The 13,794-nt window shown below is 38.6% G+C and overlaps 1 protein-coding gene across 2 annotated transcripts; it reads left to right on the top strand.

The window, feature by feature from the left end:
- The first annotated feature begins 3,016 nt into the window (after positions 1-3,016).
- LOC148730801 (rho GTPase-activating protein 4-like) lies at positions 3,017-13,047 on the top strand. 2 transcript variants are annotated; one of them, XM_088760936.1, is made up of 5 exons: positions 3,017-5,728; positions 8,387-8,482; positions 8,640-8,685; positions 9,306-9,442; positions 9,840-13,047. In XM_088760936.1, exons 4-5 carry the CDS (start codon positions 9,309-9,311, stop codon positions 9,871-9,873), a joined length of 168 nt encoding a protein of 55 aa, XP_088617062.1. In that variant the 5' UTR covers positions 3,017-5,728; positions 8,387-8,482; positions 8,640-8,685; positions 9,306-9,308; the 3' UTR covers positions 9,874-13,047. The 2 variants fall into 2 exon arrangements, with proteins under 2 accessions (XP_088617062.1, XP_088617061.1); XM_088760935.1 differs by lacking the exons at positions 3,017-5,728; positions 8,387-8,482; positions 8,640-8,685 and having other exon boundaries at positions 8,712-9,442.
- The last annotated feature ends 747 nt before the right edge of the window (positions 13,048-13,794 follow it).

Genomic DNA, 13,794 nt, shown 5'->3' on the forward strand with positions numbered 1-13,794 from the left:
TGAGTTTTAAATTTATTATTTCATGAGTAATCTGCCACAACCTATAACCCAATATTTTTCAACAAGCTTAAAAAAGTGTACATTTATGGGTCATCATAGAGAAATAAATAAATGTTGATAATGTATTTAAACATGTTCATCTTTCCCACAACACAATGCACTTAATGCGTTATCTGTTACAACAAAAGCATTCCAATGATCAGTTTTCAAATTATCAGGTTAGTGCAAAACGTTTTGGGCTCAGAAAGACCCTAACCATCTGACTACTTATCCCAGGCTACTGGAGAGCAATGGAAATGCTTGTCACTTGACTTCTGGTTCCTCAAACACTAACCTAACTGTAACCCTAACCCTAACCTGTAACCCTAACCCTAACCCTAGCTCTAACCCAAGTGTAACCCTTACCTAACTGTAACCCTAACATAAAAATACTGGAAAAGGGTCAATGGATCTGAAGTGATTTCTGCAACCCCAACACTAATCATAGCTGACTCCTGAGGGTGTCAAATACCTTAGTCAGGTTATGTTAATTTTTTTCCTTAAGCCTTTAAACATCTGTCACCCTAAAACGTTTCATTTCCTAGTATAACAAGAGGCACCCTACTTGAGCTGTTTTCTTGGTTAACCTAATCGTTGAGATGACCACTGGAACTCATAGAGAAACTAAGCGCTTTGAGGTTTATTTGGGAACCATATCTTGACTTAAAAATACTCTACGGAACATTTACAGTTTTTTGTGAAATTATTTGTATCGATCAAATTAGCTTTCGTTTAAGTATACAAATTTGGGATCCTTTGAATTACTTTTTCCCAATATTTACATTTATAATCCAAAATCCTTTACCCCGCGATCTCCAGGGCAGAAACCAACCAAGAAACCAAAAGTTGCAAGTTTAAGTTGAGTTTAATGTGTTATACTCAGGAGTTGTCAGAAGTAGTAATTCTAAGAGTTTATAGTTTTGTATTTGTAAAAGTTTTAAGTACCAAAGACAAACTCCTCAAAATAATCGATGTGAGCTTACAACTAGCATGATAGGGCGCTCCGGCCACGCAATACGCTCGTCCTCTTTTCTTGATGTCTCCTTTCTCCAGTATAGTTGCCGACGCGTCCTCACGATTTGCTATGTCACAGCCATGTAACACGATCATTTTGGCCGCGCGCTCAATGAGGACACTTTTGACGAGAGATAGTTCTTTTAATGGGCAAGAAAATGGTCAAGGACAGTTCTCTAGGCTTTAAGGTCGATTATTTCAAAACTTTGAATACAACTTTCAACCAGAAAATGCACAAAGAAAAATTCGTGTCATAGGCACTTCAGTAAGTAACTTGGAAAAAATGAAGTTGGTAATTGGTTTTTATGGAAACTGTTTGTCGGAGCAGCTGGTTGTTGCTTAGGGTTAGTTATTTCTTACTATTGAAAACACTCTTCGCCCTGACGAAGAAAATAGTCTTAGAAGAGTCTTAATGTAAATTCAATAAGGACCCAATGTAACGTTTTGGTCCAAACGTAGAGATCAATCGTACAGTGTAAGCTGGTCGTATTCGAATGTTCTAAACTTTTGTCTTCAAGAGTTGTTTTGTATGTCAATTTCTCCACGAGCTGGTCGACCGACTGTGAATTGAATTCCATATAAATTATCATACGAGTTTACCGGACTTATATTATAAAAATTTTGTAAAGCAAGCTTTCGTGACGGGTCTTCAGGCTCTTTTACTGTATTTTGCAAATAATTTTCCATTAAAAGTGGCGCCCACAGAAAATATGATATTGTTGATAAGGATTTACAAGATGACAAACTAAAATATATTTGCTCCCGTTCAAACATGAAGATGGATAAAACTTTACTTTGCTATTGACACCTGCTGTTTTAGCTATAGCGAGATCTTTGCAAAAACGCTCGCCACTAGGGTTTTTTCTACAAAATTAGAGACCATCTCTTTGCTTTCCTTTTCTCTCTCTTTTTTTTTTTTTTTACCAAATACGTCACCATTGCAGCGTCCTATCTTTAAATACGTGTTTGGGGCTGAGTCGGTGGGAGTAACGAAATAATTTGGATATATCAGCAAAGTTGAAGTGGTAAATTGGCCACCGTAACGATTACAAAAGCTGACGTTTCGAGCGTTAGCCCTTCGTCGGAGCGAATAGAGGAATTGTGGGTTATGTGTGCTTTTAAAGGCAGAGAATGGAGCTACGTTATTGGTGGGAACATGGCAACGAGAAAAACAAGAATAAATTAGTGGAATGAAACGCGTTCAATGATCCCTGTGGGATTTCGACTGTTTAGATTTAGACTATCTTTAAATACCGTTGATGTAAGCTTTACGATCATGTAGCTCCAAACAATCTTCGTGATCGTCCACTTTTACTTTCGGATTGGAATCAGTGTATCAAAATTAATATTTATGCTTATATAAGATTTTAATTTTAAAGAAGATTCATAGCGATCTTAATCATAGATTCACCGAATAACTAGTGCTGAGAAATGATAACACTGTTTTGAGCTACCTTCAGTTTCTTAGATTTATAATATAAAATGTCTTCTCGCGTAAATTTCCTGGAGTATATTACTCTCCACTTTCCCGTTCTCGCACACTATTTAAGGTCCCGGATGTATTTACGGACTACCGCTGTCCAAATACACTACACTTCCTTCTAAATTTCATTTATGCAAGGAGTTCCTGTCCGTTGTGTTGATCGTTACAGCGTGTAAAAACACAAATATTTCTTGTTATCGGGGGAGAGGAAATAAACTTGCTTGTTGACAACGCTGGTACTTTTACTAGTATGATTGGCAGTGACCCACAACCCATTGTGTGGTCCACTGCCTATTGTATCAATCTTTTGAATTATCACATAACCAAAGTAAAGCGCGCGCTCTAATTGGTCAATTCAGTGTCCACCATTTGCCCATAGGTGTACGCTAACGACGTGAACAAATACAAAGACTTGTTTCCGCGCGCTTGTTCTTCCTGTCACGTAAGAATTCAGTGTTAAATAAAAGGGGACTGCTTTGCTACAATGTATCGATGTTATGTTACAAACCAAATTGTAAACACATTCAAGAAGCTAGAGTCGCTATCGGCTACCCTTACGCTTTTTTTGTGCTTCAAAACCTCCCGCGTGCATCCATAACTCAGTAGTGTACGCTGCGGTGTTTACCACATGTTGAATGTGGAGTACTGCCTAATGCGATGCACTGCCTTTTGTACCCATCTTTTGAACTCAGTGATAAAGCTAGCAAAGGCAATCAACAGTGTCATTTCTTTATGGGGGGTCCTTTGGGTAACAAAGCGTCATGAGAGTTTCAAAAAGAGTTCCTTAATAGTGTTAACTAAGCCGTTAATTTTTAGCTGTCTTTTCGGCATAGTTTTAATCAGATTAGCAACGAATGCAACGGGATTTCTGGATTTTTAATGTTGAAATTTTCTCATCGATTTTTCCTTGGGTGGAAGAATGCTTACAGAGTGAAGTTTATTTAAATCCGATCGTGTACAGTATTTAATCGCATCCAATCATTCTGAACATACTAATTATTGATAAGTAATTACTAAGTAGTGACAGCTTCCATTAACTAGATGCCTTTTTTCTAAACCTTTGGAAAAATGCCGTTTGGTTGCGTTTGGTCACAATGAGTGGAGGTCAATTATATTTTAATCTTAGAAACATCCAATTCTTTGAACACCTCAAACATAAAGATAGATAAAACAGTCCATTGCTATTTACATATTTCACGCACCCCGTCCGCCATGTTTCTTTTAATTTTGTGTAGCTTGTTAATACCTATTCCACAGGGTAACCAGATCTTTTTATCTCTATTCGAGGAAAAAGGTAAATTTAGCACTCTCCCAAATGGCTCCAACCGTTTGACTTCACTGGGTGGAAGTCTCTGTTCTTAACTTAGGAGTGATTCAAACTGATTAGCATTGCAAATACGTACAGGAAGAGGACACTTCATGCTTTTATTATCAATTCGTTCTCTTTCGGACCAAAACTAAGATAAATCAAAGGCCTAAAAAGTAAGGTACAGAAACTCAAGAAGTTTTCTAGGTAACTCGACAGCCCCATGTGAAGTTAAAAAGGATGTTTTTAGGTAAATATGGCACAAGTTTAAACCCAGTAAGTTTTCTCTGCGTCTCTCTTCGATTGACTAACCCAGGCCAGTTTCAAAAAGTTCTCATCACTATTTTACAGACGTAATTTGATCATAATCCAGTATCTTTTCGTATATCTGAGGGAAATTGATGAGTACTTATCGACTAAGTTGAGTGAGCAATGAGCGTGACGAGAGAATATTTGGGTTGTAGTGGTGGCGCGCAGGTACAAACCGGGTGCAACGAAATTGCGAGCCGAATTGGCTCGCCTCAGGTGCAACGTAAGTAAGTCGAGATATACTACCCTCATTTGTAAACCTTCGTAATTATTAGTAAAGAGAAAAAATTAACAAATGGAAAACCGAGGCACCCGGTACCGTACGGGTCTTATGATAAACATGTGTGATCACAACTACTGCCCTTTGAAAGTACAAAATATTGTAGTTACTACCTTGAATATGATGTGTTGCCAATTATTTACAATTTGATTGCATTTATTCTACTGCATATACTATAAAATCCTGGCCTTAATTCTGACAATATATTTGTTTTTTTTTTTTCTAGCCTTAGCCGGTGCTATTTCAAATATGGGAGCCTGCTGTTGTGTAGTTAAACATGCACAGTTTCCCTTGTGTTTCTGTTGTAATCCTTGCAATGTCACGTAATTTGTGAACTACAGCTCCTATAATTGGTTCTAGGAATCTTGAAAAAAGACGTATCTTCCCTTTGTGTCACGTTAGGGTGGCAAAAAAATTGCAATACCCTCATGCCATTTTGGCTACCGCCACTATATCGAGGGTAGAATTGTCCTTTTCTGGCCTAATAAGCCATGTCTATGGCTCAGCTATTAAACTTATCGGTACACTGAGCATCAAAAAGTGCTGCCGCTCACCAGCTATTGTTCTGTGGCTATAATTTAACTCTAATTCATCGCACAATAGCGAAAAGCGCGACCTCCTACAGTGGGTGATGGCTTTAGGTAGTAAACATAAAACCCATCACATCTCCTCATCTTATTTTGAACTTTTTGGAAGCAGCAATTATTGAAACCGTGAAAACACGCCTCCCTGTTGACAATGCCATCCTCGAGGAGTGGATGCGCACGGTTTAAGAAACCTGTAATGGCTGTTCCACATCTGTGGTAACTGATACAATGGTCCAGCATTTTAGTGTATGAACTGGACTGAAATCTGTACCAGCCAGGCACGAGAGATCCGTCCGAGTTCTGTGCTAGTCCATACGATGTGAGGCGATCCGGCTCGCTCAGCACACTGTAATTCCTACATTCAGCTGGAAATGGAAATAATTTGGCTCATTTTAGTCAAAGTTAAGAAACCGAAAACTGACGTCGTGAGAAGCAAGAGTCTAGGCCATTTTATTCTTTCCAGGATTTTCAGAGTTTTTCTCAAGCTTTATCATTTTCAGAAAAAAAAATGCTGCATCGCATCCATTTTAAACTATTGGTGATACTTGGTATCTGGTTGCCTCTCAGCAGTGTTACTTATTGATTTGCTCTTTTCAGGATTTTCGTCATGCTTTATCAACGTGCGAAAAATATGACATGGAAGGCTCCAAAAAAGCAATTTGTGGGTCCTCGACTGGAACCGCATAGCGCGGCTACACAGCCAAGTATTGGTAAGCACCTGTGAAAACTCACTAACAGCATCACGCTGTCACATTAAGGCATATCAAGGCATTAAGGTATATCATATATTAATATATATGTTTTTTTTATTCTAATTGTATTCCTAGGCGGGTCTCTATGCTTTTCCAATTTCCAATTTCCAGAGCTAATTGCATACATACATACACACATACATACATACATACATACATACATACATACATACATGCATACATACATGTATGCATGTATGTATGTATGTACAACAGTCACAATGTTGAAAGAAAAGAAAACTTATTTACAAAATATATTCAAAATCATTCAAAATATATCCAAAATTACCTCGTATAGAACATATTATTAAAAAGTGTCCGCTTAAAAATATAAATTTCTTTAGTGTTTTTAATATTGTTCCGTAGACCCCGGATGTAAAATGCGATATAACCTTTCTTTTCAACATAAGCACATTTTCCAACACACTGATGATGGATATTGAAATACTATTCAGTTGGTAAGAGTACTCCTGAACAAGGAATTCGATAACTTTCGAACTTACAACTTGATATCGACCTTTCGAAATAATAACGGAACACCTCTTATCGACTTTTTGAAGTAATACTGCGATGTTGAAATATCATCCGACTTTCTTCAAGGGAGTTTCAATTAAAATGCTCCTCGCAGTCATGGCAAGTGTAAGCGACTCAAAGTTCATTCAAAGACTAAATGCGTGACTATGAGTGTAGACGCTAAATGGAAGAGTCTGACCCGTCGAGATGTTTGCTTGTCGACCTTCCAAGCTCACAGGGAGTTTATAAATAGTAAGCCTTTTGCAAGTGAATCTTACGCGCAAAATTTTGATCGAGCTTATGGGGGAACATAAGCGCAAATGAGCGTAAAGGATGGTCGCGGAAAAGCAATTGTGAGACACTCGGTAGGTTGTAAGATGACATGTTCTCACGTAACAGACCAACAAACGGTTTCTTGTTCTGCATTTTGCACCCGGTCTGCCGTCTGTAGTCTGCATTTTGTATTGACCGATAGCCAAAACGTGAAGTAGTTTGAACTCTATCCGAGAGTTAACCAATGGCTGAACATCGTTACATGTAAAAATGCATGTTCATTGCAAAAAGGAATTTAATTTTCTTCAAAACCCATTCAAACGTATTGTGTCCACGACTCATTCACAGTTTCCTTTGATTTTTATTTACAATACTATGACAAATTTTACCGCATTTACGACTTCTTTAGTTTCATTATTTCCTTCCATCTCGGTACAATAAGAGCGCATGAAGTAACTTGAGCTGTACATCCCGGTAAAATATCGGTTTCCAGGATTACGAAAGTAAATGAAAACATCTTCCTTGCAGGTAGCAAAATTTCCGCGTCTAAGTCTTCGCTAACGATTAAACTTCGAAATATTCATTTTAAAAGACGCACAGCGAATTCCTCTTCAAGTACCACTATCTCGATATGCAAAAAAAAAGAAAAAAAAATGGAAGGCTCTCTGTGATTGGCCTATTTATGAAATACTGTTTGGTCGGTAGCAACCATCACCTGAGGAGTGTTGCATGGAAACCGGAAGAACAGCTGGAAAGACTGGAAAGACTTCTTTCATTGAGCGACTTAAAAATTGCTAGCTAAACAATAGAAGGCTACCAGACTGATAACTTTATAACCGGAACCGATTAAGTACGGTTCGCTACGGAGTTTCAGAAATGGACTAAGATATCTTGCGTGATTAGAGAAGTAAATTAGGAAAGAGAGAAAAGATTTACCAAAGACCCTAACTGTACTATATATGTCGATGCGGAGTTTTTTTTATTCCGCGATGAAAAAAATAATTTTTTTTAAGAAAGTTGGATCCATAATTATACGTCATCTCATTTTAAACCAAACGTTCTGAAATAGTTCTCCTAAATCGGTGCCTTTATCAAAATTTCTAATCGAGCGTTTTCTGCCCTTTCTTGTTTGCAACCGGAAACTAGTGTTTTTGTTTTATTTTATTATCAACAGGAAAAAAACTTCAGATCTCCTGCCTTGCAAGTTAAGATGTTGAAAAGTTCTTAAAGGAATTTGTTCAGTCTTCTTAGAAAGAGCGGGAGATTAGTTTAATTATGATAGAAAGCAGGTTGCCTTTGGGTCAAGAAAGACCTAGTGTTTTTTTTCAATTATATACGCTCCAACTCTGGATATTTCTTACTAGCCTTATTGGCAGAATACATCCACACTAAGAGACGTCGAAGATAATTGTTACAGATAACTATCAGAGCTTCGGCTTTTTTTTGGTTCTTTTTTTTTTTGGGGGGGGGGGGGTTTGTTTTTTGGTTTGTTTGTTTGTTTTTTGTTTTTTTTGTTTTTTTCATTTTTCTTCCTCCCTCGATCAATTTTTAGAGCGGCTGACCGTATGCGAGAGTTTTGTCACGTTTCACCCGAGCTGACAATGAAAATGATTTTGCTTTTAAAACGGTTAATCGTAATCCGACTGTAGTTCGGACTAAGCCTTTCCTCGTCTCCTGCCTACTATAGACCGACTGTTAACCTAGATTAAAGTTACTAGTTTTGTACCTTCAATGTGATGTAGTGCGAATAGCTATCTGCAGTGAGCTTTTCAGTTTTGTTGTAAAAATGAGACGATAAAAGCTCACACCAAAGTTTTCCTTTACTATCAGGAAAAACAACCATATTGAATGAAACGCAGAAGTCCTTGCCAAGGCAAGCGAAGCTACAGTCGAGGATATCAGCCACAAACGTCCTTAATATGTGAGGTACATCAAAATGATGAAATAGCAGAGGCTGATACGAGGCTGTTATGTATTTAGCAACTAGTCGTTGACAGTTCAAAAGGTAAAGTACTAACGCAATGTTGGCGCAGAATTTTATCTCTTCTTTTTGAAATTTATGCCAGACAATTTTTATCGCCAGATAGATGCCTAGTAGTCTCCAAAGATAAGACAAAGGGAAAACACAGGTAGGACTAAATAATTGACATGAAATCAAACAACGAAAATTAACGAGCGATATTTATCACCTGTTCCTTCTAAAATTTCATGTCCTGAATCAATATCACCAACCACTTGTGTTGTGCTTCCACCAATATAACCAACTGCATAACTAACATCCTTTGCTATAAAAGCTTAACATTGGACGGACAGGAAGAGGCAGATTAGGTAATCGTTTTTGTCAGAGCTACGTCAAAAAAAAAAAACCAAGATGCCTCCATGCCCGTCTCTTCATAGTTTAACATTTCAAATCGTCTATTTAGAACCAACACTACCTGTGGAGTTATTTCTCTACGTAGGCAACGCTGGGAGTCTGAAATTTACACCAACGAAGAAAAAAACACTCTTAATGTCAGCTCCTTAAAATCGCTTCGGCGTTCAGTACTCACATTTGTTAACTTATAGTTGATAAATGACTACATCTCAGTGTTTCTCCTTACACTGCGTTTGTGCTTTGGCCGCTTCCTGCGCGCGTTACAACGGAACAGAACACAGCAGAGTTTTATAGCACAGTGATTTCAACAAGATGGACGCCCATAATTTTGCAGTAGTGTTCGGTCCGACCCTTTTACGAATTCCGTCTGAACAGGACATGATAGCATATCAGAGTCAAGTGAATGGTATGATCGAGCTACTCATTAAACATTGTGAAGAGATTTTCCCTGGCTCTGGAGAACCACTACCAGCGCCTTTATCTGAGACAGAGGAGAGCGAGAGGCGAGGAGGGTGAGTGATCTCAATGGAAATTCTCCTTTTAATTTTCATGCAATTTCAGGGAGAAAGATAATGAGAACTAAGTCAAGTATCAGTCAGGGCGGAGGGTGTTGCTTGAATGTTTAAGGAGTGGCTTTGAGACCGGAGACGTTGTTCTGAAAAATCTCTATTTGGATTAAATACAATGTTATAAGATCATCTGAGTCAACACGTCCATAATAACACAAAATCGCAGCCATCTCTCTTACTCTTACTCTCTTTAAATATCAGGTGCACACAATGAACTCTGCAACTCGCCCACGCGATAATCAAAAACGCCATTTAACAGCGAACTGAGCGCGTGCTTGTCATACCGGTTCGTTGTCTTTTTCTTAACAGTCACGTCTTTTTTTTTTAACTTTTTTTGAAGATGTGGACCCAAGGGAAGCCAAGGCGCTATGTGATACTCAGCTCGGTCCTACAAGGAACTATCCTTTAAAAAAGTTGACATCATTCAGGTGTTCAAAAGATTTACCCCGGAATGGTGGGACGGGACAACTAATGGAACCGAAGGTTTTCTGCCAGACAGGTACATACGTATGTTGACAGAAGATGAGGTCGATGCAAAGGATGGTGAAGGGAGTGTCTCGATCTCCGGTGAGTTGTCGCCATCACCCAAAATTTCATCCAATGGAATAGACAGGCCTAGGGACTTCAATCTGCCTTCAAGGATTCCCGAGCGAGAGGGCTCGCTGCGAGGAAGAGATAATGCACCTTCTCCCACATCGGATTATGCGAACCCTGCAGCAGCAAGTCCCATCGCAGCAAGTCCTATAGGTGTGAGTTCTCAGGGGTCATCTCCAGCATCTGGGTCGGATTAGGTTTGTTAGGAAGGTATTCTCTTTTTATAATCTTGCCATTAAGTTTCTTATGTGTTGGGGAAGACTCTGAATCCAAAACAAATAATGTTCCAGAAAAATAAGAAACCATAGTTCAATTGTAATTGCGGTGTAAATATGAATTTTTACGAGACAAAGATGTCATTTCTGATAATTGTGCTAAAAGTTTTGATCTAATACGTAAGCTTTTATCCTTATTTATGATTTTGTTTTGTTTCTCTTAATGTGCAAGTGAAAAAAAAATGTGATTCTCGCTTCCCATTGATGACAGTAATTGTAGAGATAGGAGTCGAGGTAAAAATTGGGTCTTTCTAGAAAAGGTGAATTTTGCTTTTGATCGAGACGAAATCATTTTAAACCTCCCATTTTCTTCATTTACGTGTAATAGATGGTAATGTTCGTCTGTTCGGTTTTCTTTGTATATATGTTGCCTGTGCAGAATGTAGAGGTTGCTGAAAGATCTCTCTTTAAAACCAGTTTTGTGGGTTTGTTCTGCCCTAATTTTAACTTCTTATCTATATGTCAGCGAATAGATTAGTGTATTTTGGTGTAGTGCAATCTGATCAGCGCAATTTGGTGTATTTCTAAGCAATCTGATTGGCGCATGTTTTTGGTGTATCTCGAAGCAATGCGATTGGCGCAGTTTTCTGGTGTATCACAAACCAATCAGATTGTAGTATTTTTCAATGTCGCACCAATGAGGGCGTTCTAGCTAATTTGTGGTTTTGACAGGTCTTCAAATTCCAGCGAATAAACGCGTGACTCGGGGAGAGCGGTTCGCGAATTAAGGAAACGTATTAGTCGTGTAGGGAAAGCGGCGGAGTTGAGATCAATGTACAATTATGGTTATTCTTCGTTCTGAAGGAGACTGAGTGGAACATGAGAAAACTTTTGAATCAAATATTGCTTGAGATGTTGATGGGAGCAACTTCAGAACACAGGGCCGCTATTGACTGTTATGAATGGATTGCTCCCGCGGTCCCGATTTCGAAAAATAATACTAAAGGAGAGGACATTTAAACAAGTGGTCCCGCATTCAAGCTTTCCTGAAGTCGAAAAATCATAAAATGATATGGCCGTTAAACCAGTGCATCCGCAGTCCCGTGCTCACGAAGTCGAAGAATGATATAACGAAAGGGCCGTTAAACTAGTGCTCCCGTAATTCCGCGCTTTTGAAATCGAAGAATAATTAAAGAAAAGGTGAAGTTTACCAAGTGTTGACGCAGTCCCGCCCTTACTTTATTTCGTTTTCTCCACTGAGGGATATTTCACTGCTATACGTGAATTCCATTTTTAATTTCGCTTAAAGAACGAGGTAAGGATGACATCTACAAGAATTGTCAGCTCATCTACCCAGTGTAATCGCTGTTCTTCGTGAGGACTTTATCGCTATGATTTGTCGGGATTAGAGAGGTCGTCAGGGAATTTATTCTACCAATTGCAAGTTAAAATGTGCATGTTTTGTGTACCGCTCCTTTACTTATAACGCGCACACCGTCAGCTAAAGGCCTAACACAAATTTAGCGCCAGAGGGTGTTGTTTTGGAAGGGCTAGTTTTGCTGACTCTGGTAAAACTTGCGCAAGGCATGTTCATAAACTATATTTGATTGATGATCTTATTTTTTGCCCTGTGGCTGTACTCTTTGTAAAGGTTGAAAAGACCAAGTTATATTTACTTTCTGCGTCGACTGCCATGTTAAATATCCGTTTCTTTGTTGCTAAAATTAAAGTTCTCCGTGCATTAAGTATTGTTTAAACGATACTTTCCCGCTACAATTCTGCGTTTACATTTTACCCGCCAGTATGGACTGGACTTTCTCAGATGAAATGCCATTTTCCAGTAAGCAACGTAGATTTTATGACATATTTCTGCCTCACTGAAAATTATTTCACAAGGAACTAACATAATGGTACAGTCGGTAAATTTTCCACGCAACTCTCACGTGCCAAGACGTTTTCTACCACTAAAATTCACTTTTAGCTACCTTGGACTATACCCCATTGCGTGTCAGCTCCCTGTAAACAATCTGCATTTTATCACGTATTTCTCACGCACAGGGCAAAGTGCAGATAGGCAACAACCAATTAAGAAGCCCACGTTGTTATGCTTTGAAAATGATATTTTTTTCTTCGTTCAGTCTATTTTCACTTGTTCGAAGAATAGAGACCCGAAAGCATCTTTGTTCAGAGACTGTTGGAGATAAAATAGAGCTTTCCACTGCAAAAATTTATGGAAGAATATTTTGAGGCAACTATCTGTTACTGAACAGGAGGCTACACAGAGACTATATTCTGGCCGGATTTGCGGTTCAGCGGATTGAATTCAATTGGTTCGAATTGAAGGCGTTGTTGTTTTAGCAAAATCGCTGTCGAGTGCTTTTCATTACCTGTTAACATGGAGGGTTATGGAGATTAAGACTTTGGAACAAGTTGATGCCATCCATGACAATTTGGAAATACTAAAATCGTTAGAGGAAATGCGGGGTCCCTCGATAAAAATTTGCATTTGAACGCGAGGACTTTGTTTATTGGGATTTCTCCTGCTTACATCCACTAAGAAACCTCTGCGGTTTTTTTGCCTCGGAACGATATATCACTGAAGGCATTTTATGGACTGCAATTTTTTTTTTTTTTTTGGCCGAAAAGTATGGTTTTTTCGTCCGCTATATTAATCTATTAACAGATCCAATCGCTAGAGGTTACATTAGACAATCGTATTAATTAATCAAATTTAAACAATCAGCCAATGAACTTTTACTGTACGTTCCCGAGGGTTCTTGTTTTTATCAGTACGATAACAGTAGAATTAATTTATAGTATTAGGTTTGTGCTTTAAATAGATATATTTAAGTTCGCTCGAGAGATAAGTTTAAACTGTAACAAGCTTGGTTATCGGCCCAGCATTGAAAACTTCATTACCACTCGGTGCTAAAACTCATCCGAGTTCCCAAACTATGGCCCTGTTCGCACTACATCGAAAAATTTGATTTGGTATCTGCAAAAAAAAAAAAACAATTTTCTCTTTTTGTAATAGCGTTCGCCCTTGAGACGTGCGAATTATTTGGGTAACCACAAATGTCAGTCAATCGAAAAAGATACCAAGATTTCGTGACAGTGCATTTTCTTTTACGTCGACGTTTCTGGTCAAGGACTGATCGCAAAGCAAAATGCCCCTGCCAAATGTTATAATCGCCCTTCTTTGCTGTTTGCTTTCCATGAAAAACCTGATTGTGCTAGTCAACAATTACTTTTGGTTTTGTTCCGAAGGATCTGGCTTTTACCGATCATGAAGACTTTAACTCGGTTGCTTAACAAATGTCGACGCCGTCGTCGACCTTTAGAATCCCGGCTTGAAAACGTAGCTTCCCTGAGGCCTTTTTCCGTAGACATTTTAGAATGGGGAGAGAGTCATTCGTCAACTCACTAACGCGACGTTCAATTACGAAATATGATGACCAGTTGAAGGGTATATGTCAAGGGACAATA

The sequence above is a fragment of the Stylophora pistillata genome, chromosome 5 (genome assembly GCF_964205215.1).
Source record: "Stylophora pistillata chromosome 5, jaStyPist1.2, whole genome shotgun sequence".
Lineage (NCBI taxonomy): Eukaryota > Metazoa > Cnidaria > Anthozoa > Scleractinia > Pocilloporidae > Stylophora > Stylophora pistillata.